Raw genomic sequence first — 22,402 nt, forward strand, 5'->3', positions numbered from 1 at the left:
ATCCCAGTCTCTTCCACACAGTGAGGCATAGCCTACAGTTTATTAATTAAACACTGGTATCGGATCGGTACTCGGTATCGGCCGATACCCAAAGCCCAGTTATCGGTATCGGTATCTGGACTGAAAAAGTCGGATCGGTGCATCCCTAGCTCTTATCCAGAGTGACTTACAATGAGTGCAACAGTAGAATATGCTTCGATTCCTAGATTACCAAAAATTACAAGCAACCAAAAATAAGGATTTCAAAGATATTGAGCATATATTTGTATGGGGCTTTCTCTACGATTGCATCAACCTGCTCCTTCAGTTTTGGAGCTTTGGCTGACTTCCAATGATTTAGAATCACTCTAGTAGCTGTAGAGATGCCTACCATGAACTGAAAATTGACCATTTGATGTTTTTGTCATTTGGGTTCTGTCGCCTTATAAACATAGCTGAGGTGATAATAGTACAGTCGACCCCAGCCATTCCCCCCAAAACTTCATTTTTCAATGCTAAGTGGAGCTGAACAGCCATATTGTATCATAAATCTAGTGTTTCCCAAGTGGCTCAGTTCTGCACCATCCCTTACATCTTGGAAATTTTAAAAACAATTCCTTTTGGGTGTGGAACAGCGCTGTTGTATGCAAATGAGGGATTTTCAAGGACTACTGTAATACATGTCTAACATAAAAATTAGACAGCAAAGTGAAAGACGGTGTTTTGCTGTTGGTTTGCCATGCATGTCTGGGTGTTTTGGACAAGGCCATTAGCTGCTTTGATCTCAGTTCAGATCTGATTCGACTTCCGTCCCTCGTGGACCCACTGGCTTGATGAAAACTGGCCTTGTAGAACGTAGGAGCTTCCAAAGACAGATGCAAACACACACACACACACACACACACACACACACACACACACAGACACACAATTATGTGTCACGTTGTCACAGAATGCATGGCAGCATAGCAGTTTTCATGGCAGGATTCAAAAGCAGTGCTACCTGCTGACTGCAGCTGAAACCGAAGTAAACCTCAGTCCACAAAGCGCAAGTAACTTATAAAAGTAATCAGAAGTAAATTTGCATACTTATCGTGATTGAACCAGCTGCCATGCACACACTGGTATGTCTTTCATACACCTAATTCAAGCCAGCAACCCCCCGCGGATTTGGATGAGAGATCTAAGAGCTGGGTGTGCGCGTGTGCCTGTGTGCGTGTGTGTGTGTGTGTGTGTGTGTGTGTGTGTGTGTGTGTGTGCGCGCGTTATCTGTTCTCTGGCCTGTTGGCAGGAATGCAGTCTCATATCTCAGCATTAACTAGCATAATGTTCCCCTTCAGTGGGTTCATTGGGTTCAGTGCAGCATCTTTCTATAGAGAGATGGGTACTGGGTGTGTGTGTGTGTGCATGTGTGTGTGTGTGTGTGTGTGTGTATTAGTGATTTTTGACAAGCTACAATGCTTGAAAGAGAGTGCATATGAATTATTATATGTAATTACATGTAAAGTTCTCGTCTCCAGGCTTCCGTAGCTTTAACAAACACTTTAATGGAGCTGCTTCAGTTCTGAGGCTCACTAAACCGGGATTGAAGCTTTTTAATTATCTGTATAGGACACAACTAGCCTTGTTCTTCTGTATTACTCTCTTGGCCTTTGGTGATTTGACGCACATATTCTCTGTAATAATCCCCACCTCCAAGGGAATGAATTATGAAGATAGTTATCTGCTTATTAACAGGCATATACAATAGTACACTGACTCAGGCGACGGCAGCTTTATTTTCTGAGCTCCAACTTCTTATTCCTAAATAGGATTAAATTCAGCCAAACTCCTGACTCATTCAGTAATGCCGCTTTAATGAAGTTAAAGTTCTGGGCTTCATTTTTTAACTTTCCCTCTATTAGTAGGGATGAGCCGGTCCAGAAGTATTTACATTCATTTTCTGTGATTTTAAATGGGTTGCAGTCTAGTAATTACCGATGAAGTTTCCACCCTTGATTGTCTGTTTGTTAGCAAGATATCAAAAAATGTTACGGACGGATTTGGTTGAAATTTGGTGGACAGATCGGCCTATGGATCAGTTGATTGGATTTTGGTCATGATCTGGATCTGGGATTTCTGCTATTAGACGATTTGCGTTTTTTAGCAATAACTATAATGCTGCGTTCATGTGCTGGTGGGAAAGTCTGACATCTGGGACATCTTGGAAGACAAACAATAAACAAGCATAAACTGTTACAGAGGCTGCAGCTTTACAAGTTGGAGAATTGTTCAGTATTGGTGGAGGTTTGCGCTAGTTTTGCTGATGTGCACACTGTACATAGTGAGTCAAGTCATTCTGGTGGTGTTGTGTCTAATACAGCCACATTTCACAGGTGAACCCCACCTCCAAACTGTGGCTTCTGGTGGAAACCTGGACTGGTACTTCCTGTGTTTCATTCACACAGGGAGAGATGGAGAAGGAAAGAGTTGAAGTTGTACATGCATATATTGGTCCTGTTGATTATGCAAGATTGAAGTGATAAAGTGTTCCTTTCGTTGGGTTCGGATGTCAGTGTTGGAGGCAGATCATTTTGCCTTTGTATCACATCAAGTTGTCATTGTTATTTCTGCCAAGGGGATTATGTTTTTGCCCCATCTCAAGAAACTTCTGAACTGATTTCCATGAAATTTGCATGGTGGACAGATAGGTCTTGGGTTTTCTAATTATGGCTTAGATACTTAACTCATCTTTATGAAAGAAATGGGAAAATGACACAGGAAAAGACTGCAAAATTGAGTGAACGCCCACACTGAAAGGTGATTGGTGTCTGTTCTGTTTTCCAAGGCAATATCGCTGAGCGCTCACTTGCCCGCCGTATGTTAAGAACCGGTGACAGCCTCATAATGCAACATTACCAATTAATCAGGACCAATGTGAAGCCAGAGGGCAGAATTTCAAACTTTATCCCAGTATGTCTTGGCCCTGACAGACAGGGGAGGGGACAAATGAGACAGTGTCAATATTGAAGCAGGCTAATGGGCTAATGAATGTGGAGAGTTCTGCCTAATATTCCCCACAGAGCTCCTAGCAAAACCATTAAAGCACTTTTATATGACTAGACAGGCACAATGCAGTAACTCGATTTATAGGGTACTTTCATGGTCAATTAGGATGGGAGAGAGGGGAGAGAGGCTAAATAGGGGAGGGTAGTGTGTGTGTGTGTGTGTGTGTGTGTGTGTGTGTGTGTGTGATATGGACTTACTAGCTTTAGATAGGGTTACTCCTACCCTTGTCAACCTTGTCCTAAACTACACTACATGCGGTTGTGTGATTATGATCAGCATATAAACATAATGTACCCTTATAATGATGACATCATCCAGTGTACAGACAGCATTCATTCTCATAATCTGTAGGTGAGAACAGTGTCACTCTCATCACAACCCTCACTTTACACACTCTTTGTCTTTCTCTCGCTCTCACTCAGTCACTCACTGACACACACACACACACACACACACACACACGGCATGCATGTTTATCTGTACTAGGGTTCGACTGATTTGGGTTTTTGAAGACTGATACCACTACCAATGTTTTTGGACTGAAGCTGTGTTCATTGTTTCCTCCACATTTTTTTCTTTTCACACTGGAAAAGCTTTTGAAACAACATTCAGATATCATCATCAGATACTAGAACTCTCCATTGAAACCCAGGAGAATAAGATTAATAAGAATAAAACATATTTATGCATACTTGTGTGGAATCTGATCAAATGTCACATTAAATGTTCCCATTGACAACCAGAGTAGTATTGATCAATTCTATAATAAATATGTAATCAAACAAACTGCATCATATCCATCATATCAGAGGTGGACGACACTGACTGGTTGATATCTGATTTTTAATATCAGCCCCATATATCAGCAAACCCATATATCCATCTGACCCTACTTTGTACAGACTATTTTTGCATTCAGCAAACCTGTAGAAAGACAGAAAGTCAGACTGGCTGTTTGTTCGCCAGACAAGCCAGACAGTCTTGATCGTTACATCACAAGCGATGCCCGACTGTCGGCCAACCTGTTATATAATGCAGCTGTGTGTCCTCACCAACCCCTACCTGAGAATCCAAGTCAAGGTCTTAGCTTAGCAGGTCAATGAAGTTTTATGACCGGAAGAAGGTGCGGGAGTCAAGGCCTCTTAGTCTGAGCAAACCTCTCCTCTCCTCTCCTCTCCTCCTCTCCTCTCCTCTCATCTCCTCTCCTCTCCTCTCATCTCCTCTCCTCTCCTCTCCTCTCCTCTCCTCTCCTCCTCCTGCAGTATATTGCATGCAGCTGCGAGGCTAGTTGACTAATAGGTCCATGTCCAGTGGGATCTGTGGCTTGGTCTTATTTCTCTGGAGTCTCCATGCCCTGCAGCAAGCCTTTCCATAGCACAAGATATTTTACTCTGACTGTGGCTTCGGACACATGTAATAATGCACAGATGCAACCCCTGCATCATACACATATATATCATAAATGATGGAGGTTCCTCCCTGATCACAGCTAGTGAAGATGATTTTATTGTTATTTTTATATCAGATGTTTGACCAGAGAACAGTGTGATGTGGAGGATTTTATTCAACAGCTTCACCTGCAGTGAAACCTGCCTCACTCCGCCTTAAGGAGCTGCTGACCCACCTAAAAGAATTTCATTAGCATGGCTTTCAATGGAGAGTTTTAGTGTCCCATGATGGTCTAAAGGCTGTTTCAGAGGCTTTTCCATCCCGACAAGAAGAAATCTCAAACAAACCTTTGGCTATCAGCAGCTTCAATCCAAAAATATCAATATCAGTATCAGCCTTCAAACACCCATATCTGTTGAAGCCTATTCTGTATTGTTGGCTCAAACAGGGGACTCTGCTTGTTCAAAATACTCAAAGAAGTATTCCTAAAATGTACTCAAAATGTACTCAAACACACAATACACACAAACACACCACCTCTCTCTGTCTCTTTCTCTCTCTCTCTCTCTCTCTCTCTCTCTCACACACACACATATACACATCCCCTCTCTGTTGCGTTACTGTAGTTTCCCTCAGAGAGTTGTTGCGGCAGGCAGAGTCAGTGGAGGATATTTTTAGTTTGCACCAAATGAGGCAGGTAATACAGTTGCACTCCTCTCCTGCTCACCATACATTTACACTCGGAAAAAAAGGTTGAAAGAAAGGGTTCTGCAAGGGTTTGTTAGTTAGTTAGGGCAGTGGTTCTTTATGGAACCATGATGACTTAAAGAACCTTCTTAAATAGCTTCAATACTGCTGATTTGGAGCATTTCATGTATTCTTAAATGGTTCTTTACAGCAACATAAAGGGTTCTGCTATGGTACAAGCCTAAAGAACCATTTTCTGGTATTATATAGAACCCCCTCTCTGCCTTTATTGGTGTCAATTGATGAATCAGTAGTAACCATTATTGATACAGTGATAGTTCATCACATCATCATTGTTCTTGCTATTCGTCCTCTGTCAGAACACGGCAGGTTTTCTCAACCAGGCCCCTATGAAGCTTTTATCAACCCACTTGACAAGAGAGTCTCTTTACCTCTCGCTCAGGACGTTCAGTTTAAATACGTGCGTTTGGAGTCAATGGCTTTCCTAAAGTCAAGTGGTACATTCAGTCATGTTTAAAATTCACCGCAGTCAGTGGCTCTCCAGCGCCGGAGTGAATGGAACTGAACAAAGTACTAGAGAGAAAGCCACTCAGGGCCGCTAACTGATGGAGTATCTCAAATCCAATTTGGCTGATAAAAGCCGTTTCTACATCAGAAGGGAACCATGGAAGAGCATCTCCAGCTCCGGTTTTATTTTAGCATTTTATTCCCAAAATACGATAAGATGAAGCTTTAATGATCCCTGTGGGGGAATTGAGTCGTTACAGCAGCAAACTAGTGATAGGATACAGCAAAGATAATGGAATATAAATATGAATAGAGCGAATAGGGGAATTAAACACAACCCAACCGACAATTTCAACACAAGAACATGTTAGTGTAAATGTATGAATCAAAGTATGAAAAGACATGGAGACATGGCAATAAAACTTAGTGAGGCAAAAAAAAAAATGAATGGCAAATAGAAAAAATAGAAAAAAATTGAAAAGTATATCATTACTATAATAACAATAATAAGAAAAGTTCACTTCAGTTATTATAGTTACAGATGAAAATAATAATTTACCAAAATATCTATAGGCATATAAGCTAGACAAATTGTTTTGTGATTATTGTGACCAAAAATGTTTGATTTTGCGGTGGGTTTTCTCAAAAATTGCGTTTCAGTTTGCAAAGCTTTCAATGTTTTTTGCAGTAAAATTGCAGGAATTGGCAAAAATCTGTCACAGAATTTTTTTTACTAAAGTGGCACTAAAGAGATACTGACAAATGGGATTTTTATGACTACCTCCCATTAAGAAAGAGTCATATATAATCTGCAGTACCTCATGATCAGTCTGTTCTCGCGGTGTCTGTGTGTGTGTGTGTGTGTGTGTGTGTGTGTGTGTGTATGCGTGTCTACTGTGTAGATGTGTGGACAGCTAGCCCATCATTTTTCCAGCCTGGACAAATGCCGCATGGCGGAGGACAGGCTGTCCGACATGACAAATGACCTGCAGAGAGAGAGAGAGAGAGAGAGAGAAAGAGAGAGAGAGAGAGAGAGGTGGAGAGAGAGAATTGCTTCATCAACAGAAAGCGCAAGAGAGAGAGGGATAGATGTCCCATGTTTCTGCCACAGATTTCAGTCCCTCCCTCTCAGCCAATTAATGAAATGGCTTGGTCTGTCTCTCTCTCTTTCTCACACACACACACACACACACACTAACAGAGTAGCCAGAGGCCTGGTTAAACAGGATTAAATTATTCTACAAATTAAAAGGCCATACCTGCCTTGTCTCCTACAAGAGCTGTGTGTGTGTGTGTGCGTGTGTGCGTGTGCGCGTGCATGCCTGTGTGATTAAGTCATTCATTAATTTTATGTCCTTGTATTTAATAGCCTGGACAGTGGAAATGGTGTGGTGTGTGTGTGTGTGTGTGTGTGTGTGGGTGTGTGTGTGTGTGAGCGAGTGAGGATGAGTGTGAGTGTGTTTTGGCTAATTGCTCTGCTGTAAGAGAATTTGTCCGAGGAAGTAAAAGAGAGGAGGAGGAAGAGGAGGAGGAGGAGAAACAGGAGGAGATCTGTACTTTGTGAATGAGGAAGGAGGTGAAATGTACGTGATGAAGGGATGAGAAAGGAGAAGAGAGGAGGAGGGAGGAGGTGTTTTGTAGATGGAGTGGGAGGGGGGCAGGGGGGAAACTCAAAGGCATGAAAAGATGGAGAGAATAGAGAGGAGAGAGAGAGGAGTAGAAAGGAGGCCAGGGAGTCGACACAGCTGTAGAGATGGGAAGGAGAGAGAGAGGGAGAGAGAGAGAGAGAGAGAGGAAGAGAGAGAGAGAGAGAGAGAGAGAGAGAGACAGAGAGAGAGAGAGAGAGAGAGAGCAATTACACAGCAGGAGTGTCTGAGTGCTCCCCTCCATCAGAGACTGTTGATTAAAATTTCATTGGCTGAGGCTGGGGGGTCGGAGGTGATGCAGTGTGTGTGTTGTGTGTGTGTGTGTGTGCGTGCGTGCGAGGGCAGGGGGCTATTGCCAACCACGGTGAGCCACAACATAAGCATTAAAAGCTTAGTGCCTCAAGCCATTTCAGCCTTTCTCTCTTTCTCTTTTGGATTCAAAACTGATACATTTTGTATTTTGTGATTTCACATTTCGTATGAAAAAGATGCTCTCCTTTTCCATCAGAATAAAACATGTTGTCTTTTTATTAATTTAGCTTTTTTTCTTTTATATTTTATTTTAATTAGGCTACATTTTTAACTTTTACTTATTTTTTATTTTTGCTCCCTTGCCATGACAAAACCTTGTTTTTTTTCCTGTGTTTTTCTAATGTTTCCTTTATGAGCTGATTTGATTTGATGACCCTCGGGCCATTCAGAAACCCAGTGAATCATTTCTACAAAGCACCGGCATCAGTCAAAGCACAGCTGTCTGTTAGGAAGCAGGATGCGTTCATGTTTCAGTGCCATGCCTTGTACATCTGACCACAACTGTGGAATGGATGAGTTTCTCCAGGGTTGTTAGGGTAATTCTAACTATTACTTGAGCTATCTGTTCATTTTTATCCTGTCCGGAACAACCATGTCAGTGATTTCCACCCTCGACCGCATGTATTCATTTCAGCCCCAATTGCCTGCTGATGCTCAGCACATCAGTCGGTGGTCTGATCAGTCTCGTCCCGTCCGCAGAAGCACCTCTGGTTTCAACTCATTTGCAGGTGATTTGGCTGCCAGTCGCGTTACCTCGTGATTGCCAATGAGCTTGTCATTTTATTTTTGTCTGTGAAAGTGACATGGAAGCATTTGAGGAGGCTCTTGCTATGAACCCACCTACTGTATACCTAGACATACACTCCTTCTTGGAGCCAGTGAGGTGAAGGCAGAAGTTAAAGTCCATCAGGAGAGTTAGATCCTGCACACTGAGGCACAGAGTTTCCTCTCTGGCCTAACGCCTCATTTTCTTGCCCTTTTTGGATGCCATGTTGAACTTTTCAACGCCGTTTGTATTGGAAGCAACGAGCAGGCTTTGCATGCAGTGATGTTTACCTCTGTCTGCTTTTCTCAAAGCGTCTTTGTGTCTTTTTAACATATATTGTAGTGAGTGGCTTAACAGCTCAGATTTGTTGTCATTCACTCATTTCAGATTCAGGTTGATAAATACCATAGTCATTAACATTTTACTTAATACTAACAAAACATGGATATTAACACTTTAATTCTACACATGTTAAAATGGCAGGTGCACTCCTCTGAGTTCTGTGTCCTTATACTAAAGATAGGATAAGGTTTGCCTCATTCACACCATGTGGAAAGGAGAGAAAGGCAGTGAGAAGGAGTGAAACGTCAAAATAAAACATGAATTAACCACTAATTAAGTTTTGCTTAAGCTTTTCCCATTGATTATAGAACATTTGAGAGGCAGGTATCTTTTGTTCAGGTTTTGAAGCCCTGACACAATGAAGCTCTCTCTCTCTCTCCCTCTCTCTCTCTCCCTCTCTCTCTCTCTCTCCATGCTCTCTCACTCAGTGGCCGTCCTTATCGTCTATCTCTCATCCTCTCCTCTTCTCTATTCTCTCGCTCACTGGCTGTCTAATTCTCTCTCTCTCTCTTGTCCTTCTTGTCTTTTCTTGTTATCTTTGTTTTTTTTGTTTTTTTTGTCTTGTTCTCTCACTCCTTGGTAATTGGCTGAGCTCTAACTCTGGACTGTCTGGTCTGTCTCTCCCTCTCCTTCCAGTAGTGGGCTTATTTTAGACCAGGGTTTGACCGATATGTGATTTTGAAGGCCCATACTGATATTTTGGGACTGAAGCTGCTGATAGCTGGTAATTTGTACCAATATTCAATATCTTATATCTTATAAATTTGACTTTCATGGCAAAAGATTCCAATAAATGACAAGTATTCGGTGTTTCCCCCAGATTTTTATTCTTGTCAGGGTGGAAAAGCCTCTGAAGCAGCATTTAGACCCTCATGGGACACTAAAACTCTCCATTGAAACCCCTAATAATAATCATAATAATAACAATAACACATATTCATGCGTATTTCTCTAACTTCCTTGCCCTTTCATTTCTCTCTCTGTCTCTCTCTCTTCATGCTTTCTCATTCCAATCAAAAATTAGAATCAGTTCAGGTTAACAGCTTCCCATACACAAACAGTGTAGTATTGATCAATTCGACATAAATATGTAATCACACAAACTGCATCATATCCGTCATATCAGACGACACTGACTGGCACATATTCCATATATATCGGCCCGTGTATCCGTCAGATCAACAGATCAAAGTCTCCAGGATTCCAGTGTTGTTGGCTGATTTTCCCACCAGGTCTCTCCTCCATTAACCTCCTTTATCGAGTGCCTCCTCCCCTCTTTTGAAACCAGACCCCAAAAGGCCACACTTCACCGTCTGTTACCGCTCTGCTTTTTCAATTAAGGCAGAGCAGGTGCGTACACGTGCGCGCCCGCAACACACAGGTACTCACACACCCACCGCGTCCGCGCCATCCGCAGCATTGTGGTTTATTGGCTTCTTTGTAAATGTCAGCAATCCCGAGGTTTTGATGGAAGGGCTTGGGACTGATTGTGTGTGTGTGTGTCTGTGCAAGTCGTGTTTATTTGTATGAGTTTGTATGCGTGCGTCTGTGTGTAAGTGATTTCCTAGCAGGCAGACAGTGGCTGTGTCTCCATGCCAGAGTCTATTGTCCACACTCTGGTTACAGTCTCATTCAGGTTAAGCTGTTTACATGAACCTTTGATTGAGTCTCCCTGTCGCCATGAATAAACCAGTTAACAGGATATTCCTCCTGCCTCCCTCCCTCCCTCCCTCCTCCTCGCTTACTTCTAATTAGAGCTGCACGATTATGGCAAAAATGCTGATTATTTTGTTAAATACTATGATCACGATTATTAATCATGAGTATTTGTCTCGGTTTCAGAAAACAAAAATGTTTTATTGCATTTTTGCAGTATTTCTCAAAGCAGCAGCAGCTACAAAGTCTTGTTTTCACTATACTGTCTACTCTTATTGTGGTCTTTATTTACAAATTCAAGTAATAAATAATGATTACTTTATTACTTTGGGGTGCAGATGCAACCCGAAGGCAAACCTGTTTGTGGTCATGCGGTTTAAAATAATTTTTCTGGATTTTCCTCTCTAACATGCATTATTTTCCTCATCGCAAAACATTGTTCTAAAGATGCTCTGTGAGGTTTCTTTGCTGCTTCTCTGTCACATTGCACATTCAGAGGTTGTGATTGCTTGTTTCTAACCTGTTTAAAACCCGAGTTAAGCAGGCATCTTAACCTGGTTTCTCATTATCAGAGTATAGGCTTACCTGGATTATTCTAGTTATGGCGTTTACATGCATCGGCCCAAAACCAGGTTCGTTGAGGGAATTCTCCCTGCAGAGCCAGTGATAGTCACTGTTCAGTCCTACTGCAGATGAAGATAGTGATGCATCAGAGCAGAGCAGAGCGGAGACTGTGCTGCCTGCAGTCTGGATGTGATCGGCTCAGACAGTCTGCTGCTCACAGCCAGACAGAGACCACAACTCTCTCTTCTGCATCACTCTTTTGTTTTTCTGGCTGTTGTTTTCGCTGTTAATCAGTGGAATGAGATGCTGCAGCGTTTGGTTGGAATGAAAAAATTGATTGAGAAGAAAACGATCTATGTGAAGTATGCCAGTGTCTCTCAACCATGTATCATCATGGCACAGGAGTCTGCTGGTTTTCATTCAGCAGCTCATCTCACTGATTTGTTTGCCTTTAACCAGGGTGGAGGAGGAAAAGGGAACCTGCAGTTTTCAGAAAGTCAAATTAAACATTTCAGTGCTACCTGGAATTGAATTGAAAACCAATTTAAAAACCAAAATCAAGAAATAAAGCTGACAAAAACCAGCCAATGTCCAATTGAACATAGCAAATGAAAGTTCAGAGACTATAAATGGGCAGAATAAGAAAAAGCAGCAAATTAAATGGTAAGGGACATAAAGTGCAATAGCCTTTAGTACAGCAGATAGGACGCATATTGTACTTCTAACCTTGCTCTGTATGAATCTCATTGCATGGTCAAAAAATAAGACCTCTATTCTCTGTATTTAAGACATTTAATGCTTTTAAAGTCCTCAAATTGAAGACTTTTTTGAGACTTTTAAGGATCTACCTCAGGAACTAACCAGTGAATTTGAAAAAAAATTAATAAATAAATGTGAAAACACTGATGTACGCAATGCAGCAGCCATGATAGCCACATCAGAGCTATAATGCTCAGGGCTTTATTGTTATGGGAACCAGAGGGAAGGCGAGATGGGTCATTATACCAGCAGACTCCATTCTGGCTCATAGCTGCTTTTGGCTCTGGTACCGAGGGCAGCTCTGTATAGTGGGGGGGGCGGGGGGGACCGGCGTCTCCAAAATGGCAGCCGTCCATAAGCGGGCCTGGGCTCCGGCTGCGAGAGAGAGGAGCGCTGTTGCATGCTGGGTTAGCACGTACAGCACCAAGCACACATTCGCTCTGTAATACTGATGCTCGCGCCGCCATGGAGGAGGCAACTCACTGCCACCGGCGCTCATTTTGATATCGTACACACACTCGCGGGCACATCACTTCTATTCACACACATCAGTTAAAAGTCATTATGCTTTTCTCACTCTTACAAACACACACATCCGCCGTGTACACACTCAAATTAGCTGAATAAAGAGTCTCTTTTTGCTGGTTCTTTTGAGTGGCTAATTAGCCATCAGAGCCTGCTGTGTGGAGAGAGAGCGAGAGAGAGAGAGAGAGAGAGATGGAGAGAGCGAGAGAGAGAGGGATCCGTTTTAACCATCAAGAGGTAGAGCTTCAAACAGCATGTTATGAAAGCCAAAGCACTTTAATTGGGACCTATTTGTATGAGAAAGAGAAGAAAAAAACATAATTTGAAGCCAAAAGCTGTATAATGGGAAGGGAAAATAAACACTCTCTAATACACACACACAGAGAAAGAGAGAGATATAAAAAGAAAAAAAAGAAAAAGAGAAGGATTAGGCTCTTGGAGATGATATCCTCGCAAGTTAGCTTTAGACTCCGTCTGCATTGTGCTGCGAGGGAAACGGATTCCTGCTCTTGGCAGATCAGCTCTCCATTGTGTTCAGTGACCGCATTTACATGAATGCAAAAAATGGGACTGTAATGTGATTAAGATAATAAAGTGGGAAAGGCAGGAGCCATGTAAACACCATACTCTGATTATGTTAGTGCCATTATGTTCTTAGTGGGAGTATCACAGTAACATATGTGGAGTACAGAGATTTTCCTGGCATTAATAGAGACCAGTCACAACATGTAAACCCCTTCATCACATGTCTTTAAGTGTGATTTTAAAGGCATTAACTACATGACACAAGTAAACCAGATTATTAAGGGAGGTGTTCCCTTTACAGAATCATGTAAACAGCTTAATCACATTGTCTAAATTGGAGTATTGGCAATAGCTGCATTACTGTGTGCATGTGAACAGAGCCAGTGCATCTCCTGCTGGTTCCACTAATATCTGTTTGCCGAGCTCCGTCCTCGCTGGTCCTTTGTCTGTCAAAAGCTCTTAGCACTCCCCACCAAACCCCTCTGCTCTCTGCATCCATTATTGATGGACCTCAGCAGCCTGAGAACACACACACACACACACGTACACACACACACACACACACACACACACTCCGGCAGGCCTTACACGTCATTGCTAGCTGATATTAGGTGAGATATTAAATCAAACACTCAAAACACATAAGAGAGAGAAAGAGAGAGTAACAGGCAAGCACTTCTAAGGCACACTCAACACACACACACACACACATACACATACACACACACACACACTACTCAGCAATCTTGAGCATCAAGGAGAGCAGGGTTCATTGTGGGAACAGGGGATGGAGGAGGAGGGGGAGGAGGAGAAAATGGAGTTGTTGTGTTCTTCCTTTTCCCCTTCAGCTCTGTAGATGTGGTCTTGGGAGGCTGTAGTGCCAGTATGGCTGGATAAATATAGAATAAACCTCACACACTGCCATCTGTTTGTCGTGTGTGTGTGTGTGTGTGTGTGTGTGTGTGTGTGTGTGTGTTTCAGGTTGATACCCCTAATATGAAATTCCTGGCTTTCGTCTCCTTTATCAAGTTTTGTATCTGTTTCTACACTCGTAACAAAAAGGGTTCTATATCGTACTAGAAAACGGTTCTTTAGGTTTATACTACAACAGTAATGGTGCTGTAAAGAATCATTTTAGGTTCTCTATAGCACCAGGCTCAAATGGTTCTACATAGAACCTTTATGGTGCTATAAAGAAACATTTAACAATATAAGCTATTCTCTAAACCAGCAGCTGATTTTTCATGTTATTTTATATTTTAACAAATCAGAGGGTTTATTGAGTCATTACAGTTCCATATAGAACCATTACCTGAACCAAAGAACCCTTGAAGAACCCTTTTTTTGTGTGTATTCTAATTGCCGTTATTGATGCCTGACTTTCTACATAGAGCCAGATTTAGCTATGGTGATTGTATCCCCCTTTGAGCTGCATAATAGGTGTATGTGTACACGTGTGTGTGTGTGTGTGTGTGTGTGTGTGTGTACATGTGTGTGTGTGTGTATGTGTGTGTGTGCGTGTGTGCGTGCGTGCATGTGTGTGTTGTTTGATATGACCTTTCTCCGTATGGTGTGGGACTGAGCAGGGGGACAGGAGGTTAGCCCTCCACATGCTATCAGTCTGAGCCGTTAGCCAGCGGGCACGCACACACATGCACACACACACACGCACACACACACACACACACACACACACATACAAAGACACGCTGCAGGCCCTGCATGTCATTGTTACCTGATATTCATGGTGTAGGAGAAAAAGAAGTAGAAAAGGTCATACATGTAATGTCACAGGCGGTGCCGTTCGTTCCTGGCCGCGAGTTTGATTCCAACTCCCTCCTCCTCCACAGCCGCAGGGTCTCTCTGCCCTCTATCCCTCCCACCCGCCTCCCACAGCCCTGAACTCCAGTCAAACCCCCACCAAGAAGCACAGGCCTTTCTATTTTTAGGATTTTTTTTCCTGGTTTTTGATTGCTACTTCACTGCTTCACACCACACTTTGTTCTCAAGTGTAATCAAACAATGGTATAATGCCTTCAAAACTCAGCATACAGTATTTCAGATTGTATTTGTCTCATAGAACTAGCATCCATGTCTGTTACTACTGCAGGTGGTGAATGTATATTGCACTTCCATAGCAAAATATGATTCTTAATTGCTAAATAAAAGCGTTTCACCCTATATTGTAAGCAGACAATGGTGCAATGCCCTTCAAACCCATTATATTTCACACTGTTTCTCTAATAGCACTGGCATGTTACTGCTGTTACTTAATGTACATTATACTGGCCCAATCCATCTAACCCATGTGGTTGGGCTGTCTGTTGGAATAAAGGACTGGGCTGTTAAAGGCCCATTCCAGATAACCTCATGGTTGTTTGGTTATCTCCCATATTGGTTTCCAAATGCATTAGCAATGACTGATCTAATTTAGACAGAGACATACAATAGCCCCTTTTTGCACGCTTGACTAGATATTGCATTACACACAGCAATTACTGAAAGGCATACAAACGCTAACAAATCATAGCAACAAGCTGGACAAAAGACTAACCAAAGGGTTTGCCTTATAGCACGAGCATCAGCATTACAAAGGACATTGTTATTGGGCGTCATCTCATGCTACACTGCCTCCGCACATAAATGCTTTTCATTTTCAAGTTTTCTTATGAAACAGTCCTAGCCCCCCCGAAGAAATCACTTTGATTTATGTTCATATGCAAATGTGCATCCTTAGGAGAAAAAAAATCGACATTCTTTAAAAGCGAAGGAGAAGGGGAGAAAAAGAGGGAGAGGGAAGTTCAGCTTATCACCGCACAACAGATGCCCTGACTAAATGCATCGGTTCTCCGTTTTGTTGTAGAGGGTAAACGGAGTGAGGCACCAGTGCTGGCCTGGATGGATGGATGGGGTCAACCAGCTGAAGTTAAGACAGCCCACTTCTGGCGGCTGTAATTTGCTCTGATGACAGGGATTGAAAGAGCCAGAAGGTTGGGATTAGAATCACCTCCAGCTGCCACAGGGCTTTAGCCAAACAGTGGCATTTAATTTCCCTATTAGATAGTGTGATGATGGCATGCTGCAGGACAATGCCGGAGCTAGCTAGCAGCGTTTACAAAGAAAGTGCTGAGTGGATACTTACAGAGCCGTGGGCTGGCCTGATGCCTCTCACACTTTCTTTCCTTCACCTCGCACTCTCTCTCCACAAAAATAAGCAATACTAAACGCAGATGTTTGTTAGTCTCACAGTCGGGTCGCTGTATGAGTCTGTATATTACGGTTCTTCGCAGGGTGAGGGTTCAAGTGAGAGGCAGCAGGGATGGTGCAAGACAAAATAACCTTCGGGGGGGTAGCAGTAACCTAGAGGTCAGAGAAGCGGGTTAGTGACCGGAGGGTCACCGGTTCAAATCCCCAGACCGAATTGGAAAATGTGCAAGGGTAAATTGAATAAGTAACACTCAACAACCGCTGTCAAGGTGCCCTAGGCATTACTGGCCAACAGTAGAAGACTGTGGTTGTACTGAGCAGCTCCCAGTGTGAATGTGTGGAACTGTATGAATGTGAAGCAGGGTGTTGCTGGAAAAGAGCATGGTGCTCTATCACCTTTCCCTGGATAAAGGTTAAAAAACGATTACAGAAATATTTTTTCTGTGTTTCTCTATTTCTATTTCTCTCTCCCTATCTTCCTTCCCTCTATCATTCTCCTTTCTTTCTTTGCTTATCTTTACTTCCCTCTCACTGCATCTTTCTCTCCGTCCTCCCTCCATCTGGTAATATAAATTCCATGGCTGGTTGATTTGGGTGAGCAGAGGGAAACAGGGCGGCTTCCACAGTTCAGGGCTCTGGAGAGCTTGGCGAGGCAGCAGCAATCAATCACAGACTAAATCCCTCCTCTCTCAGGACTGCTGTGTGCCAGGTGACATGGTCAACAGCTGCAAAGAAATATAATGCCTACAGTGGGTATTTAAAGTCAACAGTAGTAGACTGATAAACAGCACAATGTGTAGGGTGTCTGAAAAGTCTGGAATCAGAGGAAAACCGCTAACTGAACCGGTATCAAAACTGCTTGAGAGATGTGGGATTCAAACCCACACCTCCGTTCAGAGAGCAGAAGTCCTGGCGCCTGACGCTCCGCAGCCAACCTGAGAACTAGTGTGTGTGACAAGGAAAAATATATGGTGTTACTGTTATCCCTATGATCCCTGAACGTTCACACACCCTGTAGAAGGAACATTTGACTTTCAAAGTCAGTGGGAGAAGAATGAAGAGATGAGTGGCTGTGTTGGCTGTTCCTGGCATTATGTGTATAAAATATGGAGATGGATCTTATCTTTTGTGCGGCTTCATGATGGATTACTTGACTTGTGTTAAGCCCAGTTAACCCTGGCAGTGAATGTTCAATATGAAGTTGATGTGACTGGATTTGTGAAGGGTTAACACCTCCAGCAAGCTGAACTAACGTAAAGTATATTGTTTTTGACTCTGGGTCCATGTGTTTCCGTCTCTTCTAGACATGCCTAGAGTTGGAGCGCTACCTACAGACGGAGCCCAAGCGACTCTCGGAGCTGTTTGACGAGGAGCTGGACTGCCTCCTAACGCCGGCCTTCATGCAGGGTGGCGACAGCGACGAGGACCTGATGGATCCCCTCCTCCCCAGCCTCCCCGACCAGCCCAGCCCACCTCCGCTACTGGTCTCCCTCCCCAAGGTCCAGGCCAAGATCCTCCAGGCCCCTCACCCCAACAAGAGCCAGGCAGAAGCAGGCACCGGAACCCTCACGACCAAGGACCAAGGCCTGGGAGGCGTCAGCGCCGTGCAGCTTAGCGCCGCCGTCACATCCCTAACGCCGCCGTCATCACCGGAGCTGGGCCGCCACCTCGTCAAACCCACGCAAACGCTCACGGCGACGGCGGACGGCACGCTCACGCTTAAACTGGTGGCAAAGAAGGTGGGGTTAGGGGCGGCTAAGCTGGTGGCGGCGCGAGCCTTGCCCTCCCCGCCGGGCCGAGGAGGAGCCCTCAGTGACAGTGAGCAGGGAGGAGGAGGAAGCCTCGGAGGAGACGTACCAGAGAACAAGAAGAGAGTCCACCGCTGCCAGTTTAACGGCTGCAGGAAGGTTTACACCAAGAGCTCCCATCTGAAGGCACATCAGAGGACCCACACAGGTAAGACCACACACACATACACACAGATTTAATTACCCTCATTACAAGTACAAGGATTTATCACTTAGTCTTTATTAAGACGCTAAATAACAGAAGTCATTAGACTGGAGTTTTCAAACGATACACATCATTGCATAGATACAGTAACTTCAATGCAGTGCTCTCTGTGTAGGACTGTAAAACGTGTTCACATGTTCACGTAAAGTAGAGCATGAACTTGCAACATGTGGGTGCGCGCAAGCATGAACGCTTTCGAAAACAACGGTTTGAGACTTGCACTAAGTACTGGTGTAGATATAGGTATTTTGGACTCAAAGTGCAATCGTTTCAGAACACTTGGATTATTCTTATTCCCGTGGATAACCAGCCAAACGTAGACAACATGACGTACGTTGAGATATTTCCAGCATAGCTACAATGACGTTTAATAGCAGAAAAATGTTCAGCTATCTAAAACATTACTGGTAAATGCCAGGTGTTGGTGTCAGCCCCTCAGAATCAATCTTTCTCGATTGGAGAAGAGGAAGAGATACCAATTTCTCCACCGACAGCAGCCTCAATAGACCAGAATGCAACGCAGCCACAAGACATGTTGTGTTTTGAAGGGGGGTGGCTCGCACTTCTTCTCACTTTTTCTTTTTCTGGTTTGTGCTATTCATAAGTAGGAGCAAAGTGAGACCTCTGTTCTTCCGCTTCTCAGATGGTACTGCAGATTTCCTCGTTCCTCATGAGTCTTTATCCCAGCACAGTGCCAACAGGCGCTGCCTTCAGTAATTGCCTGATGATTGATAGACTGGCAGTAAATGACTTTGCGAATTCAGCCGTGTCCAACTGGGTCTGACATGCAGCTTTAGCTGCTAACTACAGCTGCCCTTTCAGTGAACCTCAGACAGAACACACACCAGGCTAACGTAGCCGGGAGCTGTTAGCCATCAGCCTTTCTTAACATTAGCATGTAGTGCCAGGCTTACGACTGAAGAAGTAGACACAGCAAGGCCAGATTCGACCGACACAGAGAATGATCATGCATTATTTGCTTGAGTTTTAAGCAGGGATGTAGTGTAACCCACCTGAACTCAGTTTGCCCAACTTCTTATTTGTAGAATAGAGTTTATCACCTTTTTAGGCTTCATGATGTAAACTGATTGTATACATTATAGTAAGAAGTATCAAACTGATGTATATGAGGATAGGGTCTTTTAAAGGAAAAAAGCATTTATTAATGCTTTTCTGAAAATATAATTGATTTTTGTTCATATTGGTGATTGCCTTATGATGATCGCTTAATGCTACATCACTGCTTTTAAGGTGACGGGGACTAATCTACAAGAGATTTGTACAATCTTATATTAATCTTATATTAAAAACCAGCTGTATATTCAGCTGGTTTTTAAGTGATGAAATTCCTCCTGAATTAGATGTTTTTCAGCCTGCGAAACTGAGGCTGAACCTGGGAGGGCTAGTGGCATTGCTGTTAGTCCTAGCATCACTTATCTATAGCATTAAGCCTATAGACTTTTATGGCCTCAAGGTAGCATTATTCAACTTTTGCTTTAGCCACAGCATCACGTACAGTATCTGGAGCAGTTGCCATCATCCTATATTAGCTATAGCCATAGCAGTTTTCTGGGTGTTTACCAGGATTACATAGCCTGCAGGACCTACACTGTAGTAATAGTGGTAACCTTGGCATCATTAATCCAGCGTGTTACAGGCTTATATGACCCAGGCTACCATCATGTGGCTTTAACTTTATATACTACAGCATTACATTTCAGGGCTAGCATAGCCAGGGGATCCCACTGTTAACCATTAGCTGTAGCGTTATCATAGCTTATCCAGAATGGAGCAGCTAGTGTCCTGCAGGTACAGCCTGGTAGCGTTAGCATTAGCTGCAGCATCTCTAATCTGTTGTTGATTCTGCAGCCCAGTAATACACCACCAATGAGCTGATGTAAGGCAGATTCACCCCACAACTGAAAAAATAAATAAATATAAAAGAAACCCTGAAGACACTGCAGCTTCTCCACTCTGTGTGTGTGTGTGTGTGTGTGTGTGTGTGTGTGTGTGTGCGTGTGTGTGTGTGGGTGTGTGTGTGTGTGTGCACATATGTGGGGGTGGTGTATTCCCACCCGATGTGTTCATTACAAGCACAGTACAGCAGTGTAATTAGCTTAATCCTCTTTTTGGGTTATTATGACCATAAATCATTGAACATACATGTAGAGGGATTAAGTAAGCAGAGACTGGAGGGAGGAGCAGCTGCAGAAAGCAAAGTCCTGCACAGCATCACTTACTGCACCACACTAACACAGTACACACCATGAGCCAATACACACAAACTCATTCCAAGAGAATTCAATCATTTTAGTGAGATTTGTCAGGAATATACACACGTGCTGCAGTTCCACATAATGTTTTTAAATATGTTCATATCTTCAAATCCAAACAAAATTGCTCTATAAAAACTCTCTTTACAATAGCATGTAAAGTGTTTGTGTTATGTCCCTATTTGAAAGCGACAATGTTTCAATTAGGGATAAATTGTAAAATTACATAGACAATATTTCAATTATAAGTGTTAATCTCCAAAGCACTTAGATGGCAGAGCTATTCTGAGCCCCAGCCAAGGCTTCTTGCTCTCTGGGTATTTTTTCTCTCTCTCTGGCTTGGATGTGGATGAAACTCTAAAACAGAAATTATGGATGGCTTATAATTGTTTCCTCCATGCACCGAGCTGTGCGAACTCCAGCAGCAGCCCCAGAGATTCTTAACAGCCCCCCTCTCTCTCTCAGTGTCTCTCAGTGTCTCTGTCTCTCTCCCTACAGTTGACTGAATGAGGAAATGTAATTAACTGCAGCCAAGGCACTGGTGATGTGGAGGGGAGGTAGAGGCGAGTGGGTGGGGGGCGGGGTGCTAAGGAACGATATCAGACAGAGACCAGATAGACCATACCCCTATATAAACCTCTATACCCCTAAACCTCTATATACCAATACCTCTATACCCCTATACCCCTCTACCTTTATACCCTAATACCTCTATACCTCTATATCCCCCTATAATGTGCCTATAAGCCAATACTCCTATACCCGTGTACCCCTGTACTCCCCTACCCCTATGCTCCTATACCCCTATACCATTATGTGCCTATACCCCATATATCTTTATAATTCTATACCCCTATACCCTCTACCTTTATACCCTAATACCTCTATAACCCAATGCCCCTATACTTCTGTACCCCTACACCCCTATACCTCTATACCCCTATACTGTTAATTGCCTATACCCCTATAGCTCTATAATTCTATACCCCTATACCTCCATAACCCAATATCCCTATACCCCTGTACTTCTATACCCCAATATCCCTGTGCCTCTATACTGCTATACCTCTATACCCCAGTGCCCTAATACCTCTATACCCTAATACCCCTATAACTCCATACCCCTATATCCCATACTTATATGCCCATGTACCTCTATACCCCTATATCCCTACACTGCTATACCCCTATAACCCTATGCCCCTATAACTCTATACCCCATTCCCCCTTTATCCCTATACCTCGATACCCCTATACCCCCACCCACTGAATCCAACCTCCAACCTGCTCTCTCTCTTTCTTTCTTTCTCTCTCTCTCTATCTTTCGCTTGCTCGTTCAGTTTGGGTTGCCAGGCAACTGCATCACACTCTTCCATAATTGGTTGGTGGCTGGTGGATTGTCCATGGCTGTTAATCTCTCTCTCTCTCTCTCTCTCTCTCTCTCTCTCTCTCTCTCTCTCTCTCTCTCTCTCTCTCTCTCTCTCCTTCTCTCTCAGTTGCTAGGTGACTTTATCACGCATCCTTGCCTTGCCGTGCTATAATTGGCTGGCGTCATGGTTGCTGTGGTGTCAGGCCCAAGCTGGCCTTGCTTCATTCTGTCAAGAGTGCCTGTGTGTGTGTGTGTGTGTGTGTGTGTGTGTGTGTGTACGCGCGTGTGTGTGTTTGTGTGCGTCTTTTTGTCTGTGCATGTGTGTCTGTCTTTAAGGGGGGTCCTATTGTAGGAAGATGGGGTACTCTGGCCAATTACAGAAAGATGGGTGTGAAACGGCCGCCTGTCTGGCACCTGCGGCCCCCACTTGTACCCCATATCACACACACGCACACACAAACACACACACGCACACACATACATGCAGGTTGAGAGTGCAGTGTTTCTCCAACAGGCCAATAGAATCTGCTGCCAGTCTTTTTGCAAGAGGTTTGCTATTGTATGATCATACACTAGTGGTACTGGATCCAGCCTGGAGTGAGGAGGAACTGGTGGAGTGTGTGGGAGGATGCACAGATACTCTCTAGTGCTGCAGATTACACACTGAGACATTTCTCTTTCTCTATTTCTCTTTCTTTATAGATAGACAGAACTAACGGTAATCTGTTGTGCGTATCAGTGTAACACAGTATGATGCCTGTTGAGAAGTGTTTGATGTAAGTAAGCCTTCTTTGTCCCTGAACAGCGAGTGTCC

At 43.5% G+C, this 22,402-nt stretch overlaps 1 protein-coding gene across 1 annotated transcript in view; it reads left to right on the forward strand.

The window, feature by feature from the left end:
- The window catches only part of klf7b (Kruppel like factor 7b), a 56,960-nt gene that overhangs the window by 25,309 nt on the left and 9,249 nt on the right, over positions 1-22,402 (forward strand). The window contains exon 2 of the mRNA XM_071903720.2: positions 17,238-17,889. Coding sequence (XP_071759821.2) covers positions 17,238-17,889 — 652 coding nt within the window. The remainder of the gene's footprint in view (positions 1-17,237; positions 17,890-22,402) is intronic.

Source organism: Centroberyx gerrardi, chromosome 10, assembly GCF_048128805.1.
Source record: "Centroberyx gerrardi isolate f3 chromosome 10, fCenGer3.hap1.cur.20231027, whole genome shotgun sequence".
NCBI lineage: Eukaryota > Metazoa > Chordata > Actinopteri > Beryciformes > Berycidae > Centroberyx > Centroberyx gerrardi.